This window comes from Dermacentor variabilis, unplaced genomic scaffold (assembly GCF_050947875.1).
Source record: "Dermacentor variabilis isolate Ectoservices unplaced genomic scaffold, ASM5094787v1 scaffold_12, whole genome shotgun sequence".
Taxonomy (NCBI): Eukaryota; Metazoa; Arthropoda; class Arachnida; order Ixodida; family Ixodidae; genus Dermacentor; species Dermacentor variabilis.
The window spans coordinates 46,372,505-46,393,026 of NW_027460280.1; the positions used below are offsets into that span (position 1 = coordinate 46,372,505).

At 51.4% G+C, this 20,522-nt stretch overlaps 1 protein-coding gene across 5 annotated transcripts in view; it reads right to left on the reverse strand.

Moving 5' to 3' along the window:
* Nucleotides 1-1,863: 1,863 nt before the first annotated feature.
* Nucleotides 1,864-20,522, reverse strand: part of cpx (synaptic transmission protein complexin) — a 296,980-nt gene continuing 278,321 nt past the window's right edge. For 4 of the 5 annotated variants that reach the window (XM_075676412.1, XM_075676413.1, XM_075676415.1 and 1 more), the window contains 2 exons: nt 8,426-8,561; nt 1,864-7,604 (listed from right to left, as the gene is read on the reverse strand). In XM_075676412.1, coding sequence (XP_075532527.1) covers nt 7,531-7,604; nt 8,426-8,561 — 210 coding nt within the window. In that variant the 3' untranslated portion in view covers nt 1,864-7,530. Of the gene's footprint in view, nt 7,605-8,425; nt 8,562-20,522 lie in introns of those variants that run through there. The other variant, XM_075676411.1, reaches the window with a different exon arrangement.

Sequence of the window (20,522 nt, forward strand, 5' to 3'; positions counted from 1 at the left end):
AAGGTTAGCCAAGCTTTTAAGAAATGTAAGGTAGAATATACGAGGGCGCACCCAAAAGTATTCTGTCAGCAGCGACGTACCGCACCAGGAGGATCCTTTTTTTTGCATAATTGAACTATCGACAATTAGATGAGAATAATTAACGAAATCATAAATTACTGAATTCAGGGCGCGAATTTTGATGGAAAAGTAACGATTGTCTTTTAAAACATCCGATCCAGTTGTTTTCAGTGTACTATGTCTCGCTTAATAATATTAATATAATAAAAGCGAGCGAAATACGAAAATAGCCGCACGATTACTCGTCCGCGCGTCGCGACACCAGCGGTCCCAGGCGTCACTCGGAATAATTAACTTCGCTCAATGCCTTTGTCCTCCTCAATGCCGCTGCGCACCGCACTGGCTTCGCGCTTCACAAGGAAGAGGCAGCTCGCAGTTCGCGGTGACCAACGTCAATACCATATGCCTCGTTACTTTCACGTGGCCGCCGAGGCAGACACTGAGCAGAGTTAATTCTGTCACTGCTGACAGAAACCACATTGGTTGCGTCCTCGTATGTGCTATCTTTTATTTTTAGGAGCTTGGCTAACATTAGCTGCGACACCCTGTATAGGCAGCATAAAGGCACCGATGGTTTCCTACAATGGCTGTGAGTACTGTGAGCGACAGCCTTTAAGCTATATGCCGTGTCACGCTTCACTCTCGAAGAAAGTGCGTATTTGGCCTGAATAATTAAAAAGAACGGAAGTCCAAGAAGGAGCAGCAGACAAACATGTGGCGATTTTTCCGGGAAGGTTACTGTCGACAGAAACGGATCTGTCAGCGTAAGCGTTAATCTCCGATAAAAATTATGCAGATCCAACGCAAACGTTGGAATCTTATGTGAAAAGAATCTTTAGCAAAGGGTTTAATTAAATGCAGTAAACTGGCAATCTTCTGCAGCGTGCTTTGGAGCATGGCAATTATACGTGCCTGCCTGGCCTGACGGAAAGACGCGGAGACCCGCACCACGGGACTCACGCAAGCGCGGATTACACGGTCTCCCCGATCGGCGCAGTTTTCATTAAATCGTCTCCGGAATCGGCCCACTTTTCTAGCGCACTGTCTCCAGCATTAGCTTACTTCACTAGGTGAGAGACTGATCGAGCAGATGCACCAAAGCCTGGCAAAGAAGGCATTGAAAGTTTCGCTTTAATAAAAGAATTATGCGCTTGAAAGCGTATGTTTATTGCAGGGAGAATATTTCTTTACCCTTTGTTGTTTCGTTGCTTATTTCATCCGAGAGCAGAACCGACCACTGTCACATTTCCCGGGATAGTGCAGATGGCTATATACAAGTCCACTCGACGTACAAGTGCTGTTCTTTGTAAGCTGTTTGGCAAGACAGCAGCAGCAGCACCGTCACCAAAGTCCGGGACGGTTTGTGAAGAAAGCTTCGCGTTAGTAGTTTTCTTCAACCACTACAGCAAGGGCCAGTTTCTGAGCCCACATTTGTATTCGCGAATGAGTAACGGTCGAGCTTCGCTCATCGCCGCCTTTGCACCGACTGTCAGGCCGCCTGAATTTTCGTTGCCACGCCGGAGTCAGACCACGAAAGCATACCATTTATCCGGTTATACAAGGCTTTACATTGCCTAGCTCAACCGTCTCTGTTTTCTGCAATAGCGTGTACGAACAGAGTCACAAAAATAAAGTACTTACCTAAATGTTCTTTTTTTCTTTTTTCTTGTAACGGGTTTTTTGTTTTCTGTTTTGTTTTTGTTGTTCGTAGTTTCGCAGCCAGAGCCAGCGTATTGAGAAGCGCTCAAACCGCGACCGGCGGGGGCCGGGCCGCAGTGTGGCGAGAGAATCAGGAGGCACGGTGCACCAGCTTAAACTCTGAACTTTAATCACTGGTTAGTGTACACACGGTTAGTGAGTCCATTATGTGGCCAAGCACCTATACACAAAGCTGACAGAGAAGTGTGTTACACTAGGTGCGGAGCGAGCGAGGTTCCCGGCCACGTGGCTCGCGGCAGACCGCCGTCGTCCGCCCGGGCAGAGAAGTAGACCGCTACGTACTGCATCTCGGTGCCTTGCCTAATGCCTTGGAGAGCTCCAAGCCAGCTAGCTGCGAACCTATGTAGAGAGAGCGCTATAGAGAGGAGAAACACGAGGGGTGCAAAGAGTCGAGGGGTGGTTAAGGCGGCGGGGTTGTCTTGCACGAAAGAGAGATAGAGAGATAGAGAGACACTAGCACACACACCGCTAACGCTTTACTCGTTGTATCGACCTTTTTTCTTGTTTGTGTGTTGCCAGGATGAACCTGCGGTTATGAGACGTGAGAAGGCGGAACCTGTGCAGGGGAGGGCCAGGGGAGGTGCAGCGGTCGCGAGCCTTCTAGCTGGGCGTCGTTCCCCGGCGATGCAGCGGTGCCAGTTCCCTTACACAACTTCCGTGGCCCGCCCGGGCAGCGCACGCACACCACCACTAAGACGCGAGAGCGCTCCCACTCCCCACGCGCGCGATTCGTTGTTTGGAGCCGTCCCCGGGACGCCGCCCGAGGCGCGCGCCCCCCGAGGCACCCGCCGAGACGCGGCTCCCCAACTTCCGCGCACAGTCGCCTTCGGGACGGCTGACAGGCCTCGCGCGTCTCCGCCGCGCTCTTCCGCTCTCGTTTCTGCCTGTCTGCGACGGCAGCGCCCAACGTAGGGAGGAGTCACCATATGGTGAACCCCCGTGTTTCTACGCAATGAGTTCGTAGCTGTGCTGCCATTAGAGGGTTACGAGATGCGAGGGCAAAAGAGGGCCTGCTTGAGAATCATCTAGATGACACGCCCTGAATTCGGAAAACAGTGCTTCGCGAATACTAAGTCGAGCGTTCGACAGATGAACTTTTCCGCAGGACGATACTGGCGCCTGCTTCCTTCAGACAGTGTTGGAGTCCTGCTGACGCCCGAGAGCACCTTGTCTAGAACACTTGCGATCAATTTAGTCAGAATAAGCACGCTGAGAACTGAGACGCGCCCAAGGGTCAGAAGTTGCCTTTTATTGCGCTCGCGTGAACTTAATTTTGATTTACTATTCAGTAACGCCAGCACAAATGCGCCTTTCTGCAATTTGGCGCATACAAAGCGCTTTAAATAAAGTGCTTCACTTTGCCTTTTATTTCTTAGTGCTTTTACTCGCTTATATAACATTGCACTAACTTTCGTGCCATGTGTCACTAGTCTTCCATAGCGCAAGTATATTAAATCTGCTTATTGCCCTCGTTTGTACGGGGGTTACGGTGGAACCGGCCTATCAATCTGTGACAAGGTGGGTGGACGTGCCTTAAACCGAGGCCCCGGCCAAGGCACGTTCAACCACCTCAACCATGGCGTGAGCAAAAACACGTGTCACCTTGACTAAGACGGGCCCACTTGTCCTAATCTGGCTGTGCGCTCAAAGCGAAACAGAGCAGCACGTCTTAATCAAGGGCGCCCGGAGCAGTTCGCCTGCTGAAACTGCGCCTCGCCGTTCGTGGGATGTTCTCTTACCGTTGTTCTGTGCGCTTCCCGCAGTTTCCCGCTTAGGAACCGCTAAAGAGAACGCGCGCTCAGCACACACGTCGAGGTAGAAGAGTAAAGCAGCCCCGCTTTTCTTCTTCGCACTGCCTTTTATTTCACCACAGTTCGAGGGTGGGAGGGAGCAGAAGAGGGGTGCGCGGCCTGGTCAGTGAGTCCGCGACGGCGGCGTCCGGCTGTTCGGGCGCTCTGCTCGTATGACCGTGCGTGCGCCGCCCCGGCGCAAGCGGTTAACGTCCCACTGCATGGGTCCCCCTCTCACTGCTTTGCACATCTAGGCTTTAGAGAGAAAAATAATACATCTACAGGCACTTACACACGCAAGGGAAAAGAAAGGATGCCGGTGGCGAAACGGACCGTTTTGGAAAGAAGCAGCGCTTCGTCAAGCAGCGCAGTTTGATCGTCACTTCGCCTACGCTCCCTCGACTCAATCGAAGAATGGTCAGTGCTAATTCACTGTTCGAGCTTGCTGCATTTTGCTCACTTGGGTGGAACAAGGCCACTTATAGCAATCATTTTGTAGATTCCAAGTACCTACCGCTTCGTAAGTTTTGTTGTAGCCTTGGGGGCCCGGTCGAGCGTTAGGGTGACTCAGAGATAAAAGGAGACTACTGATAACATTGCTAGCATGATTGGCGCACATTGAATTCCCCCGTTTAGAGCCCAATATGTCGAAGAGCCTTAACATCATTAAGCTGATTAGTACGAATTCTCATTACGCTGCTCCTGATTTTGCTATTTTGTTCACTAATACCAGTGCTGCCATTTCTCACGTATTTCGTGACTTGCACGACTCAACAAACCGTACCGAAGGTGACTGTGATCACTTCAATATGGGCTACTTTCACTCATGGTAAGTATATCAGCAGCGTATGCATCCTTCTAGGTACCTGGCCAGCACTGGTATGGTATCGGGAGCTGTGCAGCTTAGAAGCAAGATTTTAATGTACAGGGTCACATAAATAAAACTGTTCAAGAAATAAGAATGAGCATAACGCGTTGTCGAATGCTTCTTTATGTGTTTCCAATTCAAGGCCAACCTACCTGATCTGCTCTGAGCTTCCGACGGTGAACGGCCCCTAGCAAGATTAACACCAGATGCTTCCAAGGCCACGCTCCTTTTTTCTCAAACGGTTCGCTTCAACACCCTGGTACGCAAGGCGCACGCAGGCGTCCGGTTATTGCTGTACAGAGCCAGAAAACTATGTCGCCAGCAGGCAGCAACTCTTAGCATACATATATTGTACAAAGACGCACTGCAGACCATCTATCTAGCAGACGTTGACTCACGCGTGACCTTTGACGCTTCGCGTAAGCCGAAGCGGCGCGAAAGTAGCTTCGCCACAATTGTGTGTTGTGTTAAGCTCGCACACTGCATCTACGTCGCGTTCCTTCTCGGAATTCTGGAGCGTCCCTTTGAATGCATGCACAAAACAACAGGCGGCGTACGCTCGGTGGCGAGAGGAGGGGAGACGTCGAGAAGCCCAACGGCTTGCGGGTGCCTCGGAAGTGCGCCACGGGACTGCCGATGTGTTTCCGCCCGACTATATTTACTGCCAGCTATGACGCTACAAGAAACGCGACACAGCGATTCGCGAAAGAAAGAATAAACACAACGCACACCGAAACCAAACACTTTTTTTTTTCTTTTATGAAAACGGCCTGTTCCAGCGTAAGTATTTTCCCCCATTCTTCTTCCTTAGCTAAAGCCCACGTTCTTCGAAAATCCCGTGCACCATTCGCGGGTTGAATTTCGACAGCCGACGTCTGCAGCTGAACTACACAAAAACCAGATCTGCAACCCCGTCGGTCATTTTAATGTCGACAACATCAAGAATTGAACCGTTTGTGTCGAAGCCAGAAAGTTGTGACTTCGGTTCCTTTTTTCCCCTCTCCTCCCCGGCTTTTCCATGTCAGACAAAAGCGGGAAGAAAAAAAAACAACAACAAACAGACAGCCTAGCTCGTGTATTTAGACAAAAGGCAAAAATTGCACGTCGATACGTCGCTTGAAACATGGCCACTGTTTGATAGACAGTTATTCCCCTCCAAGACGCGAGAGAGTCACATACGTCACAGCAAAACGGTTACACACCGCATTTCGGGGGCGAATACTGCACAACACACAATGGCAGGCAGCCGTACCCCAGAGAGCACAACGATACAGGAGGTTGTCACATATGTACACGAAAAGCTAGAAATAGACATAGGCCGAGAAGGGAAAAGGAGGGGGAGGGGTGCGCGGGCTCAGCTGCGGGCGACTCCATCAGGAGGCTCCCGCAGCTCGTCCGCCGCTCGGCCGGCCGCGCGTTCTTCCCCGATTGAGCAACTGTCTGGCGCGCTGTGGTCGGGGCCGTTTCCGGGTCCGAGAACGCCGCTTCCGCCCCGGGCCCACATTCCCTTCCGGCTTCTCGCGGGCCGAGGCAAAACTGCACGCGCACCGTGCCAGCTCTCATTGGACATAAGGCGAAGCGCAACTACTGACGCATGAAGGTGCGTTGGCCAACACCAAGGCCTCACGCGCTTCTATACCTACACCTTCAGGCCAATAAAAACTGGCTCGACGCACAAGAAAGCATACGCGTCTCGGCGTTAGCCAGAACTTTCGCTGGACGCACTGGCGTCGTGCCAAAAGCGCTGGCAGCAGGCGCCAGTGGCATCCGATGATCGCGCGAGGAACAGACTGCACTTCCAGGCCGGCGTCTATACAAGAGATCTTTGGTGGTGGCAGTTCACTTGGTGCAAACAGCACATGGTCTTCGGTCGAAAGTGGTCAGTGCTTACAGCGCCAGTGCGACGTCTGCGCTGCTTTAGGAAAAAAAAAAACATCAATAGCTCATGTGGACCACGCCGAAAACTTGGATAAGACATGCGCGCTGTTCCTAGTTTTGCCTTCGGCTCGGAAAAGCCAGGAATGGAGTGTAGTCGCGTACCCGACCGCGTGCGGACGTCCCGCACGCCGCGGACCGCACGGCTTCGACGAGTTCGATCGACCTCGTAGGCGCTGAGTAGAATCATGACGCATGTCACCTATGATTCGCGACCTTGAGAGAATGTACCGAGCTCCCGCGAGCGCTCTTCATTCTCTCCGAAAACAAGAAAAAGAAGGAGAAAGATCCCACGAAAGCTGGCTCGCTGCGCTGATGCCTCGACCTGTGGAGTGGTCGGGGTTCTTGACACCGCCACTCCCTCTGCTAGGGTCCATAGAAATTTCTTATAAAACACAAGAAGACGCATAAGGAGAGTAGGTAGAAAACCTCGCCTCGCTACTTGTTTTTATTCATCACGGTCTACTTGTCGTGAAAAGCACACGCATTCTTTTTTTCTCCTCAATACTACTATAGTCCCAATCTTCGGAATTAGACATCGAAGGTTACGCAGGGGACAAGAGAGGGACACGAATTCACAAGGCCCAGCTGCAATCCACTGGGTTCAACTTGGCTCCTCAAGGCCTTCTAACGTTCGACGCCGAACAACAGCAACATTTCGGCGACTGCAGAGGCCCCGCGGAGGGCGCTAAGGAAAAGCGCCGCGACGCGAACACGTGGTCAGCCGTGCGGCCCGCGGGCCCAGCCGCCGGGCGGTGTAGGGGAAGGCGGCCCGGTTCCGATGAGGGGGGCGCGCTGGGAGGCAGCGCCTTTTGGGGGCCAATGGCCGATTCAGCCTCGCTGCCGAGGGGAAGACGACTGGGGGAACCGGCTGTAGCCGCGTCTCTGCCGGCGCTCGTCCGTTGTACTTTCGTTTTGTATCCTTGGTGGCGTGTCTCCGAGCGCGCCCCCGGCAGGCCGCCGCTGCTGGAAGAGCGCGTGTTTTGCTGGGCGCGAGCCTCTGGGCAAAAAATAGAGTATCCGTTCTAGCAAGCGGCCCGGGGAAGGCGGCCCTGTGCCCTCCCCCGTCCCGTGCGGCCTTGCTCTGCGTCGTCGTCGGTGTTCTGCGGAGGCGGCGCAGCTCTGCGCCCTGCTGCTTGCATAGCTGGAGGCCCGCACTCACTGCAGTACGCACTTGCCTTCGATGCTCGATTTCAGCTCGTTCACCTGCGTCTCGATGGTGTTCCGCAGTCCTGCGACAGACACACACATTTTGTCAAGCTTTCCGAAGACTTCGCTCGCTGGTGGCGAGCGATGCGGAACTCAACGCGAGAAGGTGCGGCTTCCGCTGTGCTGCAGTTGCCTCGAGTGCGTTGCAAAGAAAGTGCAACCCAGGATAAATATGCAAGGCCTGTTTCGAGTGGGGGGCTAGAAGTTTTAAAATTGGGCGCTCGGGGCGCGTGAGTGATGCTGTGCCAATTAAGCCGCGAAGAAAGTTTTCCTGCTTCCGTTTACATTGCTAAATGAATAAACCGATGCACTTAAACGAGAGAAATCTGCCAGCCAGAACTTGTGCCGGCCCTGGTTCTGACATGTCCTGGTTTAAGCCCTATAATATTACGACCAGATGACCGTGGCTACTCCACTGATAGGAGACAGCACTATATAGAGCTGACGACGAGGAACTCGCTACCGTATTTACGAAAATGCCTCGAATTCATGCTCCTTGATTCCTTCAGTTAAACAAGGTACCTCGACGCGCGTGCATCAATAGGCATTGAGGCGCCCTACGGCCAAGACAACCAAGTAGTGTCCCCGTAAACGCTCGCAAAGGGAGCATATTTGGGAGCATATACAGGGACACTACCGCCTAATAGAGGGCACTACCAGCCCTAGAATGAATTCGTCGCCGCCTTCCAACAGCGTTTTTCCGCATTTACTGAACTATGGAGAAAACTTCAATTGACGAAGCGATGATTGCATGGTTGCACTGCTCAGCGCTGCCTTAAGGGTTGTCCTCTCGGCTGAGCCTGTGTTCGGAGGCAAGTCGAGGCCAGGTTTCCTCGTCACTCACTTGTGAGATCATCCTGTTCCGCGGCCTCGTTTTCCGCGGCGATCTCCTCGGGTGTCTTTTTTCGCCGATTGAGACTGCCAGCGGCAAAATCATCCACCTCGGCAGGCTTCTCCTCTTCCTTCTTCTTGATGCCGTACTGCATAAAGAGCCAGGGAGGGGAAGAAACATGAATGATCGCTAAGCAGCGTTTGACACTGGCGTTACACTAGCCAACACATAGTATCTACTTCAGTGCGGCCGGGGCAAGTAATACGACAGTAGAAACGACAATCTTGAGTCTTCAAAACGTGAGAATAGTTCTCATGCGGTAATGGTTATCGGCCGCTATCCATGTACTTGATGCTTTACTTGTGGTGTAACTTGGAAGATCCGCATTCGCTACGGTCCAGCCACGCTTCCAGTGGAATTGTTATTATAAAGAATGCCCTGGCTGAGCCCAGCTTACTACGTTGTGTGCCAAGACAAGCACCACTCTACGCTGAAGTGACAGTGAACAATGACATTTCAAGTTGAACTGATAGTGAATAACGACATCTCAAGCACAGCTCTCGTTTAACGCGCTCAACGAAGCCCCACTGCCCGTAGGCGTCGTATGAAAACGTAATGTTTAGTTGATATTGCTACTACCACAGCCTTCAAGCTCGAAGTAAGGCTAAGTTCGAAGCATGACAACAATAATCGGTTTTATGAAACGTTACTCGTTCTGCCCATTTCAATGCCTATGTCAGGGGCGTAGACAAGGGGAACGCGGCCACTTGCAGCCTAGTCCACTCGACGCGTCCGCCCCCTCACCCCTTCCTTTCTTCCTTTTGTTATATATTTATGTATTGCAATGTTTTCATGAGAACAATGAAGTTGTGGCTCTTAAAAAAGTAACTAAATCACTTCGGATACTTTGAACAATAGTGAAAGGAAGGTTGTTTTTCTTTCTCCTTCTTGCTCGGATGGGCATGCTTCCTTTCGGCGAGTGTACGACAGATTCCCCTTTTGTCTTTGGCAGAACAAAGCCCGCCACTGCGGCATGTGCGCAGTTCCAAGCACAACGACCATCGATACCTATCCGTCCAAGGTTATGCGCTTTAATCTGGCAGGTTGGTGCGGCGGACACGGCGCGTCGCCACTCATCGTCCCTCCGCTAATGTTGCGTGCAGAGGCCTCGGTCCTTGCGCGTAGAACTTGGAAGCCATTTCAGTTTAGAACTAGGCATTACCCGCTGCTCCCGCTTAGAGGCACGAGTGCGACGACTTACGCTTATAAATGCGTAGCATTTCTTGGTGGACATTTGCCACTTTGACAGTATCTATCAATTTATCTAGATGTCTAGCCGCCTGCGTCTTGGTGCTCTTATGGTCTTTTCGTGAACTTGGTAGGCTGCCCGCGCACTGATTCGCATAAAATCGATCCCCACAGGACGTGGGATCTGCCGGCTTTTCGTGGCATCTCGCGCTACGCAACCGCTGCTCTGAATTCCTGCCCCAGTGTGGTGAGGGATATTGTTGAAAAAAGAAAGCACGCAGCAAAAGAGAAACTCGCCTGCCGGTTTCTTACTGCTAACTGTTGGAAAAGTGGACAGAAATTTCCTTTCAATAAAAGAGGTCTGTGTTTTCCGTGAACTTGTTAGTTGAGCGTAAATTATATGCCACCCTTTTGTTCTCATGATTCCTCGGCAAGCAGTGAAATACCAAAGATATAATGAAAATCGGTTATGAAAGCTTCGTCTTAATTTTTTTTAAAGCGCTAGGGTTTTTTTTTTAGTGTGTATGAAATAGTAAAAAAAATATGAAGAAATAAAGGCAAAAGATCGAAACCACCACCGATTGAGAACCTCCTATATACTCTTTTAGCTGACGATGTCGCAATGAAAACGATTGACCCAGAGCACGTTCCGAAGTTTAAAAAGCTAGGGATGGGAACATGCACTGGCACACCGTAGACTCTCACGCACCACGTTTCCCTCGGAGAAAATGGCTGGGAATGGCGTTTCAGCGAGCACAGTTTCCGAGAGCGTCTAACCATGTAAACGGGTGGCCTAGAGGCGCGCGTGGACAAGGAAAGAAAGCAGAAGGAATGGCACCTGGCAGCCGGTTACGCGCATTCCGCGCCGAAGGGATTTTTACAAAAAGGCGCAGCTCATCTAGAAACAAAAACAAAAATCGGGGAAAGAACGCCATATCGTCTTGCTGCGTTTCCAGCCCCTTTTCTTCATTCCCGTGTGCTACTGCAGGAAAACCTAAGCAATACTGTTGCGTTTCGCCTGCGACACGTGGTTTTGCCGGCGCGACTGCGGCGGGGCGGCAGACATTTTGGCCCGATCGTCGTCGCCGCAACACTCATCGGCAGGTGTTTCCAGGCGCGACTGCGGCGATGCGACCGCAAAAGATCATCCTCTCATTCCAGTCATTGTGCCCGAAACAGGCGATGCCAAAGCAGGGACCATCCTCTCATTCCAGTCATTGTGCCCGAAACAGGCGATGCCAAAGCAGGGACCATCCTCTCATTCCAGTCATTGTGCCCGAAACAGGCGATGCCAAAGCAGGGACCATCCTCTCATTCCAGTCATTGTGCCCGAAACAGGCGATGCCAAAGCAGGGACCATCCTCTCATTACAGTCATTGTGCCCGACCGGCAGCGCTACAACAGGGTGCTACGAGATCGTGCTCGACAGGGTGCTACGAGATCGTGCTCGTCATGGTGCTACGGCATCGCTACGACAGTGTGCGTCACCATTAGCCCATTGTACATTCACGTGCTCGTCTTTTGAGGGGTTCCTTCTTGCCCTCAACTGCGAGAGTATAAAAACAGCTGCCCCCGGACGCCAAAAGGAGGGCTCCGATTTCTTCTGTTGAGTAAAGTGCTCTCCCGTCTCTCTACTTCGGTCAACCTGACCGCCAACTCTTTGCGATGTTAAAATAAACAAGTTGTTTTGTTGTTACCAGTCGACTCATGCTTTGCCGGGACCTTCGGATGCTTCCAGTTGTACCCCAGGCCGCCAGGCCAACGCTACCCTTGGGGCTTGCGACCCAGGTACAACCACGGGCGTCAGCGCCGAGTTCCCAACAGATCGTACCAGCGGTGCGATCCCAAACATCTGGTGGCAGCGGTGGGATCGCCTCCGACTCCAAACAACTGTCTGCCAGCGGTGAGATCGCGACAACGGAGGCCAGCAGCGAAGAGATGCAGTTGACTGTATGCTGAGCAGCTCAACGACGATCCGGGAGCAGTGCAACGAGCCCTGTGTGACGACTGGTTGCCTGCAGCGGAACGACTGCGCGGAATTCCTGCCTGCGAGGTTTGGTGAGTGCGGGACTTTCTTCTTCTGAGCTTTGCCAGGCTTTTGTTAGTGTTAGAAACAGAGCTGGTAATTGTGGTTGTCGTTGCTGCCGGGTTAGTTTGCGGCAAGACAATAGTAAGCAGTAGAGAAAGCAGCATTCAGAGCAGCCATGGATTTGAAGTCGTTGCGCAAACCGAAATTGTTGGAGCTTGCAAGAGAGTTGGGTCTGGATGTCTCAGACAAACTAAGAAAACCTGAACTGCTAAAGGCTATTCTTGAGTTAGAGGCTGAGGATGACGAGCTGTCGGAATGCCTTGAGACCATGGAGGAGAGGGAGACTGCAAAAAGACAGGCGCGCGAACTTAAAGAGCAAAAAGAAAAAGAAGAGCGCGAACTTAAAGAACAGAGAGAGCAACAAGAGCGTGACCGTCAACACGCTTTGGAAATGAAGCGTCTTGAGGTAGAGATGGAACGCGCTCGTAATGGAAGTCAGGCACACGGTGCAGGAGAACGCGTATTGTTCAAAATGACTGACCTGATGCGGCCGTTTAAGCTTGGAGAGGACATTGGTTTGTTCCTGGTTAACTTTGAGCGAACGTGCGAGAAGCAGGGGTTCTCTCGGGAAACGTGGCCACAGCGCTTGCTCACTTTGTTACCCGGCGAGGCGGCCGACGTAGTCGCTCGCTTGGATAGAGAGGAAGCAGAGGATTTCGACAAAGTAAAATCGAGTCTGCTAAAAAAGTACCGGCTGTCTGCGGAGGCGTTCCGTCGGAAGTTTCGGGAAAATGAGAAAGGCAGAAGTGAGTCATATACAGAGTTTGCGTATAGGCTTATGTCGAACATGCAGGAGTGGCTCAAAGAAGAGAAAGCGTTTGGTGACCACGATAAAGTTCTGCAGTGTTTCGGGCTAGAACAGTTTTATAGTCGGTTACCGGAGAACGTGCGATACTGGGTCTTGGATAGGCCAGACGTTTGTACGGTGGCTAGAGCCGCTGAGCTAGCCGAGGAGTTTGTGACGCGTCGAGCTCGCGGAGCTAAGGACGGTCAAAAGGGTGAATTTGGCTCGAAGTTTGAGAGGCCGAAGTTCACACCCATGAGAGCAAAGGGGAACACGCGTAGTGCGGATGCGAGTGGAAGCAGTGCGACCGAACCTAAGGAGACGGCGGCAGCCGAAGCCGAACGCAGAAAGCGGTTCGAGATGAGGCAAGCGCGCGTTTGTTATACGTGCCAGAAGCCGGGTCACTTTTCGGCGCAGTGTCCGGAAACAACACCAAAAGTTGTGTTTTTTTCAATAGGCAGCACTGACGAGACCATGAAGCTTCTCGAGCCTTACATGCGAGACCTCCTCGTGAACGGGAAAGAGTGCCGAGTGCTTCGCGATTCCGCAGCTACGATGGATGTAGTTCACCCATCTTACGTAGAACCCCATATGTTCACGGGCGAGTGCGCGTGGATCAAGCAAGCCGTGGAAGTTCATAGCGTGTGTCTGCCAGTAGCAAGGGTGCTTATTGAAGGACCTTTCGGAGCGCTTGAGACAGAGGCGGCAGTGTCATCTATGCTGCCACCCCAGTACCCGTACCTATTTTCAAACAGGTCCGATCACCTCCTGCGCGAGAAGGGGCTTTTGTTTGGTGAAGCTAGTGTTCAGGCCTTAACCAGATCGAAGGTTCGGGAGCTCGCTGCAAAGGCGGTAGTTGCGGGGCCGACGTTATCAAACAACGAAAAAGGGTCAGAGGCGCAGCAAGCTGATATTCAGAGCACGCCCGAACTGAATAAAATTGAGTCTGTAGCGTTGAAGGCGCCAGATACTGGAGAGGAAAATCCCGATTCGGGAAAGTTAGAAGAGCTATCTACTGATTTGCTCATCGCGCCTACGTCAGACGGACTTGATAGGTTGCTAAAAGTCAGCCGGTCGGCTTTGATAGCCGAGCAAAAAAAGGATGGCAGCCTGGAAAACGTGCGCTGCAATGTCAAAGAAGGTATCGCCAGGAAAACTGCGCGTTTTGTGGAAAGAGGTGGAGTCCTGTACCGGAAGTATCTAGACCGAAGAGGAGTGGAGTTCGATCAGCTGATCGTGCCTCAATGCTATCGTCAGGATCTGTTGCGCTTGTCGCATGGGGGTTCGTGGTCCGGACACCTAGGAGTTAAGAAAACTAAGGACCGTCTCTTGCAAGAGTACTATTGGCCAGGGTGTTTTCGGGACGCAGACCATTTCGTGAGGACATGTGACACTTGTCAGCGGGTGGGCAAACCAGGGGACAAATCGAGGGCGCCGTTGAAATTGGTACCTATCATTACGGAGCCTTTTAGACGGCTCGTTATTGATACTGTGGGACCTCTGCCGGTAACAGCCACGGGGTACAGACACATTTTGACTGTGATCTGCCCAGCGACAAAGTTCCCTGAAGCAGTGCCGCTTAAAGAACTCAGCTCAGTTGAGATAGTTAATGCACTACTGTCCATATTTGCGCGAGTTGGTTTTCCTGCGGAAATCCAATCAGATCAGGGCACAGTGTTTACTAGCGCTTTGACGACAACTTTTCTCGAAAGGTGTGGGGTAAAGCTGTTACACAGCTCAGTGTACCACCCACAGTCGAATTCCGTTGAGAAGCTCCACTCCGTCATGAAGCGCGTGTTGAGAGCGTTGTGTTTTGAACATCGAACTGACTGGGAGCTGTGTCTGCCTGGGGTGATGTTTGCTTTAAGGACCGCGCCGCATGCGGCTACGGGGTTTTCGCCAGCTGAACTGGTGTACGGTCGCTCGCTTCGATCTCCGCTTCGCATGCTTCGAGAATCATGGGAAGGTAGGGGCGACGACCCAGTCGTGGTGGAGTACGTGCTTAAGCTCCTCGAACGCTTAAGAAGGGCACAGGAGTTGTCAGGTGAAGCAATGACAAAGGCCCAGCAGAGGGCCAAGGTTTATTATGATCGGACAGCCAGGGCCCGTCGTTTTGAGGTTGGCGATGAGGTCGTGATATTGCGCACATCGCTAAACAACAAACTAGACGTGCAGTGGGAGGGCCCAGCGCGAATTGTTCAGAAACTGTCGGACGTTAACTACGTGGTAAGTCTGCCAGGAAAGCGGAAAGCACAGCAAGTTTACCACTGTAATCTGCTCAAACCTTATAGACAAAGGGAAGCAGTGGTGTGCATGATGGTAAACGTTCCTGAAGAGCTTCCGGTCGAGCTTCCGGGACTAGGCTCAGTGACGAACAGGGAAGACACCGGTCAAGTCATTAGTGACCTTATCAGTAAAGCACCGCTGTCGCCTGAGCAGAAAACCGAACTACACCAGCTATTACAAGAGTTTCAAGGTCTGTTCTCTGAGAGGCCTGGTAGGACTTCTGTACTTACTCATGATATAGAACTTACCTCCACAGAGCCAGTACGATCCAAGGCGTATCGGGTGTCACCCCGCCAGAGCGATATTATGGAGGCTGAGGTAAAGAAAATGCTACAGCTCGGTGTTATTGAGGCAGGTGAGAGTGATTATACCTCCCCTTTGATTTTAGTTGAGGTACCGGGCAAGGAACCTCGTCCTTGCGTCGACTACCGCAGGCTTAATTCCATCACTAAGGATCAAATCTATCCGATCCCTAACATCGAGGAGCGCCTTGAGAAAGTTAGTAGCGCTCAGTTTATTTCCACCCTAGATCTTGTCAGGGGTTATTGGCAGGTTCCACTTACAGAAGAGGCTAGTAGGTATGCGGCGTTCATTTCACCAATGGGAACATTCCGTCCTAAAGTGTTGAGTTTTGGTTTGAAGAACGCGCCATACTGTTTTTCAAGCCTCATGGATAAAGTGTTGCGGGGACAGCAAGAATTCGCTTTACCGTATCTAGACGACGTAGCGATATTCTCCGCATCCTGGTCTGAGCATATGGCACACTTGCGGGCAGTGCTAACCCGCCTGCGCGAAGCGGGCTTGACAGTCAAGGCTCCTAAGTGCCAGTTAGCACAGGCCGAGGTTGTCTACCTCGGTCACGTGATTGGTCAGGGTCGTCGCCGCCCCTCTGAAATAAAAGTGGCCGCTGTGCGAGACTTTCCGCAACCGCGCACCAAGACCGATATTCGGTCGTTCTTGGGTGTCGCCGGCTACTATCAGAGGTACATCCCTAGGTACTCTGATATCGCGGCTCCCCTGACGGATGCTCTAAGAAAGACAGAGCCTCAAACAGTCGTCTGGGACGAGACAAAGGAAAGAGCTTTTAGCGCCCTAAAGAGTGCCCTAACAAGCCAGCCTGTGCTACGATCGCCAGACTATACAAAAGGGTTCATTGTTCAGTGCGATGCTAGTGAGCGAGGCATGGGCGTTGTACTGTGCCAACGGGAAAATGGAGAAGTAGAACACCCCGTCCTGTATGCTAGTCGTAAGCTGACCAGTCGTGAGCAGGCGTATAGCGCCACCGAGAAAGAGTGTGCGTGTCTCGTGTGGGCCGTTCAGAAATTGTCATGCTATCTAGCCGGCTCGAGGTTTATCATTGAGACGGATCACTGCCCTCTCCAATGGCTGCAGACCATCTCTCCCAAAAATGGCCGCCTCCTGCGCTGGAGCCTCGCTTTACAACAATATTCCTTTGAGGTGCGTTACAAAAAGGGGAGTCTCAACGGTAACGCCGATGGCTTAAGTCGAAGCCCCTAACGTAGGAATCAGCCTCAAAATTGTTTGTTACTGATGTTTTTTTTTCCTGAGGCAGGATTTTTTTAACATATTGCTTTTGTTTAGTGTTTCAAAGTGATGATATGCTTTCTAGTGCAAGTTTTCAATTTGTGGACGCGTTCTGAGTGATGCTAGACTACTGTAAGGAACTAGGCAGTGGTATAAAAAGGGGAAAGAGCCTGGCAGGGCTTAGTGAGGGTTGTGCCGTGCTTGCTGACTGAGCGGTTGAGTTTCAGCGTAGTTCTAACGCTTACCGGGAACGAGAACAAAAATGTGAACTCTCCCGAAGTCACTTTGCAGTGTCCCGTGCGAACCTGAACAAGAGAACGAGGCCTTCTCTGTGCGCTGCGCTCAAGAAACGTCGAGGGACGCCCGACTTCGGTTATGAGCATCATCGAGCGACATCCCTCCGGACAGCGGATGCAGTCCCCTGTCCATCGGGATCTCCTTCCCCCGGCGGGGCGGTCTGTTGCGTTTCGCCTGCGACACGTGGTTTTGCCGGCGCGACTGCGGCGGGGCGGCAGACATTTTGGCCCGATCGTCGTCGCCGCAACACTCATCGGCAGGTGTTTCCAGGCGCGACTGCGGCGATGCGACCGCAAAAGATCATCCTCTCATTCCAGTCATTGTGCCCGAAACAGGCGATGCCAAAGCAGGGACCATCCTCTCATTCCAGTCATTGTGCCCGAAACAGGCGATGCCAAAGCAGGGACCATCCTCTCATTCCAGTCATTGTGCCCGAAACAGGCGATGCCAAAGCAGGGACCATCCTCTCATTCCAGTCATTGTGCCCGAAACAGGCGATGCCAAAGCAGGGACCATCCTCTCATTACAGTCATTGTGCCCGACCGGCAGCGCTACAACAGGGTGCTACGAGATCGTGCTCGACAGGGTGCTACGAGATCGTGCTCGTCATGGTGCTACGGCATCGCTACGACAGTGTGCGTCACCATTAGCCCATTGTACATTCACGTGCTCGTCTTTTGAGGGGTTCCTTCTTGCCCTCAACTGCGAGAGTATAAAAACAGCTGCCCCCGGACGCCAAAAGGAGGGCTCCGATTTCTTCTGTTGAGTAAAGTGCTCTCCCGTCTCTCTACTTCGGTCAACCTGACCGCCAACTCTTTGCGATGTTAAAATAAACAAGTTGTTTTGTTGTTATCAGTCGACTCATGCTTTGCCGGGACCTTCAGATGCTTCCAGTTGTACCCCAGGCCGCCAGGCCAACGCTACCCTTGGGGCTTGCGACCCAGGTACAACCACGGGCGTCAGCGCCGAGTTCCCAACAGATCGTACCAGCGGTGCGATCCCAAACAATACGGATGATACGCGTGGCGATGCAAAAAGCTATCACTGTCTCCCGAGATTCACGCTAAACGGTAGGCGACATTTAAAGCTGAACGTGAAATGCATGCCGTTTTATGAAGCGTGGGGCTGCATTTCTTTCTTTTAAAAGGAACAGGAGCGCCAGTGGAACATTTTCTTCTTTTGTTCTTGCATGCTCAGCGTGCTGTGGAAATGAAAAATAAAAAAAAATAAATTCAATCTCGATGTGTCGCGCTTTCAGACAAAGACCGAAAAGCCAGGAGGCAGTACGGATTTAAAAAAAAGAAATGCCCATACGACTTCTTCGTGTGCACTCGTTGAAAAAGTCACTGCATGACGTATATAGAGCTGCGTGCTCCATCCGCTCTGCGTACGGCTTCGTGAAGATGCTCGTTTGTCTCAATATGCAATGTCAACCGTATAAGTGTGTGCGGGTAAGCGCCTTGCGAATCATCAGGTCCTCGCCGACTAGATCACTCGCAAGGGAAGAGGCGCGATCACGATGACAGCGACGCTTCCTGGGAGCACGGCCGAGTACCACGCCTGATTGTGAAAAATTGATGATTCCCCAATAACGCGGTGATTTACAGCAAACGAAAAATTAGCTTGAAAAAAAAAAGGGAGTCGCAGTTTCGCGTTTTATGCGCTCTCACACAGAGACAAAGAAAAGCAGGGGCGATAGTCACAAAACGCTCTTACGCTAGAATTGTTCGTAAGCGAAGATCTTAGCACATCCTGACGCTGAACATATTATTAGCGAAGGTGGCCAGCCAATGGCAAAGAGCGCTTGAAAATGAAACTTTTTTTTTTGTAATTCGGGGACAGGGGACGAATTCACAAAGCTTTCGTTCGTAAATGCTTTTTTGCTATTGGACGGCTTTCTTCGCTAATGATATGTCCAGCATCTCGATTGGCTAATAATTTCTATTACGAACAATTGAAGCGTAAGGGCCTTTTGTGAACACGGGCGCAGTTCCATAAACGGGCAACAAATACTATATACAAAGCGACAGCGGTACCATTTGCTATGAATATTTGAGAGTTAGTACTGGTATAGACTGCCCAAAATCTAAAGCAGTCAAGCGGCTCGGGTGAAGCGGCGATGTCATCTGACGGTGCGCCGTGTACAGGCATTTCGTGGTAACTCGCATGTGGCACTGTTGTGCTGCTTGAGCACAATCCATGCATTGAACGGCCCGGCGTGCCCAACATAACGTCCGGATCTTTAGTATGCGTTCCGAGGCTTCAACATATTTTTGTTTTCTTTGCGCGTGTCGATCACCGGAGGACGTTCAAGCGTTCATGACGTCGTACAGTAAGCGCACCACACGGAGCTACCATTTCAAAAGGTCCCTGCATCATAAGCTGATTGAAGGGTGCAGCAGTATGTGTAGCATTTTTCGGATTGTAGCGAACTTTCGCACTCAGAAGCGCTCTCAGAGGGGCTGAGAATACAGAGATATGCACTACTTCTTCGAGTTCCGGCAGCGCTTTTGAATGTGGCGATACATCGCGCTTATGTCAGCTCTCAGAGGGGAACTCACTATCGTGTCCAGGCAAGTATAACGGTGAAGTAGTCACAGCTATACACGTGCGTCTGCAGAAGGCACAGAAAAGATGGAAAATCGGTGCGCTGTTGATTCGGGCGACAGAAGTCTTCTTTCCGAGCCGAAAGAGGGAAAGCGTGTTAAGCGGGCGTGCGTGGGCGCCCGTGCGTGCTCCTAATTAAATTCCCGGTGGGTCTCACGCACGCCTCGGTGAACACGCGTCGCATTCGAGAGGAACACGCGAAGTTCCTTACTCTTTTCACCGGCCGCTGCTGCCGGCGCCCGCTTCCTGCTCTGACAAGGGTCAGGCGCTGCCGCTGGAACCGCACTGCAGTAACCCGTGCGGTCAGAAGGAAGCTGTCCGAGTGAGTGGTGTGTGCACTCGTGATTTTGTGATCAACGTCCCCGGTTTTGTTGCTATTTCTTAACGACAGACCCTGTTTCTCTTTCTTTCCTGGCCTTCTTTCTGGCAAGGCAGCGGTTTTGGCGCTTTATCGTTCAGTCTTCGGACGCGCCTGATTAAAAGTCTGCGCACGCTGTGGACCCAGAAATCAAAACTCTTGGTATCCGAACACGGGGAAAGATAAACAAGGCAGACGAGGCTTCGAGGCCTGTGCGCATGTAAGTGGCGCCCGACTTCTTCTGTATCTGAATTCACAAAGATTTTGCTTCGTAAGTGCTGTTTTCCATTGGCCGAGCGCCTTCGTTCATGATACGTTAAACGTACATGATGATTGGCTGGAGTTTGTTCTTGCAAACAGTTCTGTAGCGTAAGAGCGTTTCTTGTGACTGCTGACCCAGATTATACCGTTCCTTTTGCTTGCTGTAATTCGTTGTGGATTGGTCAGAACTACAATACACCTTTCTGCCGAACACCGTAGCGTCGCGGAGTATTTAGGAGGAGTCATGCTTAAAAAGACTTCATTCTTGGTCCTTTTATATGCGTGCTTAAACACACAGAGATATACAGACAAGAACAAATGAGAGAATAAAAACAAAGCAATGTCGTCGCAGAGAGGTCTGTAAATCCATTTTTCAGTTGCTTTCAAGCCTTCGTAATCATCTCATCACTTTGTGCGCAACTAGTGACGGCCGAAACAAGATAATTTTAGGCAGAAGTTACTGTTTAAGGACAAGAAAGACTGCTCAACTTCTCAGGCATGTTGTTAAATGAAACTCTACTGCTGAAGTTCTTTTTTATTTTCTCTCCACAATGCTTACTACTTCTTTTGGCTTTGAACAAACGCAAGTCATTCTTAAATTATTCTGCGAAACAAGCTATACAGAAGCACCAGC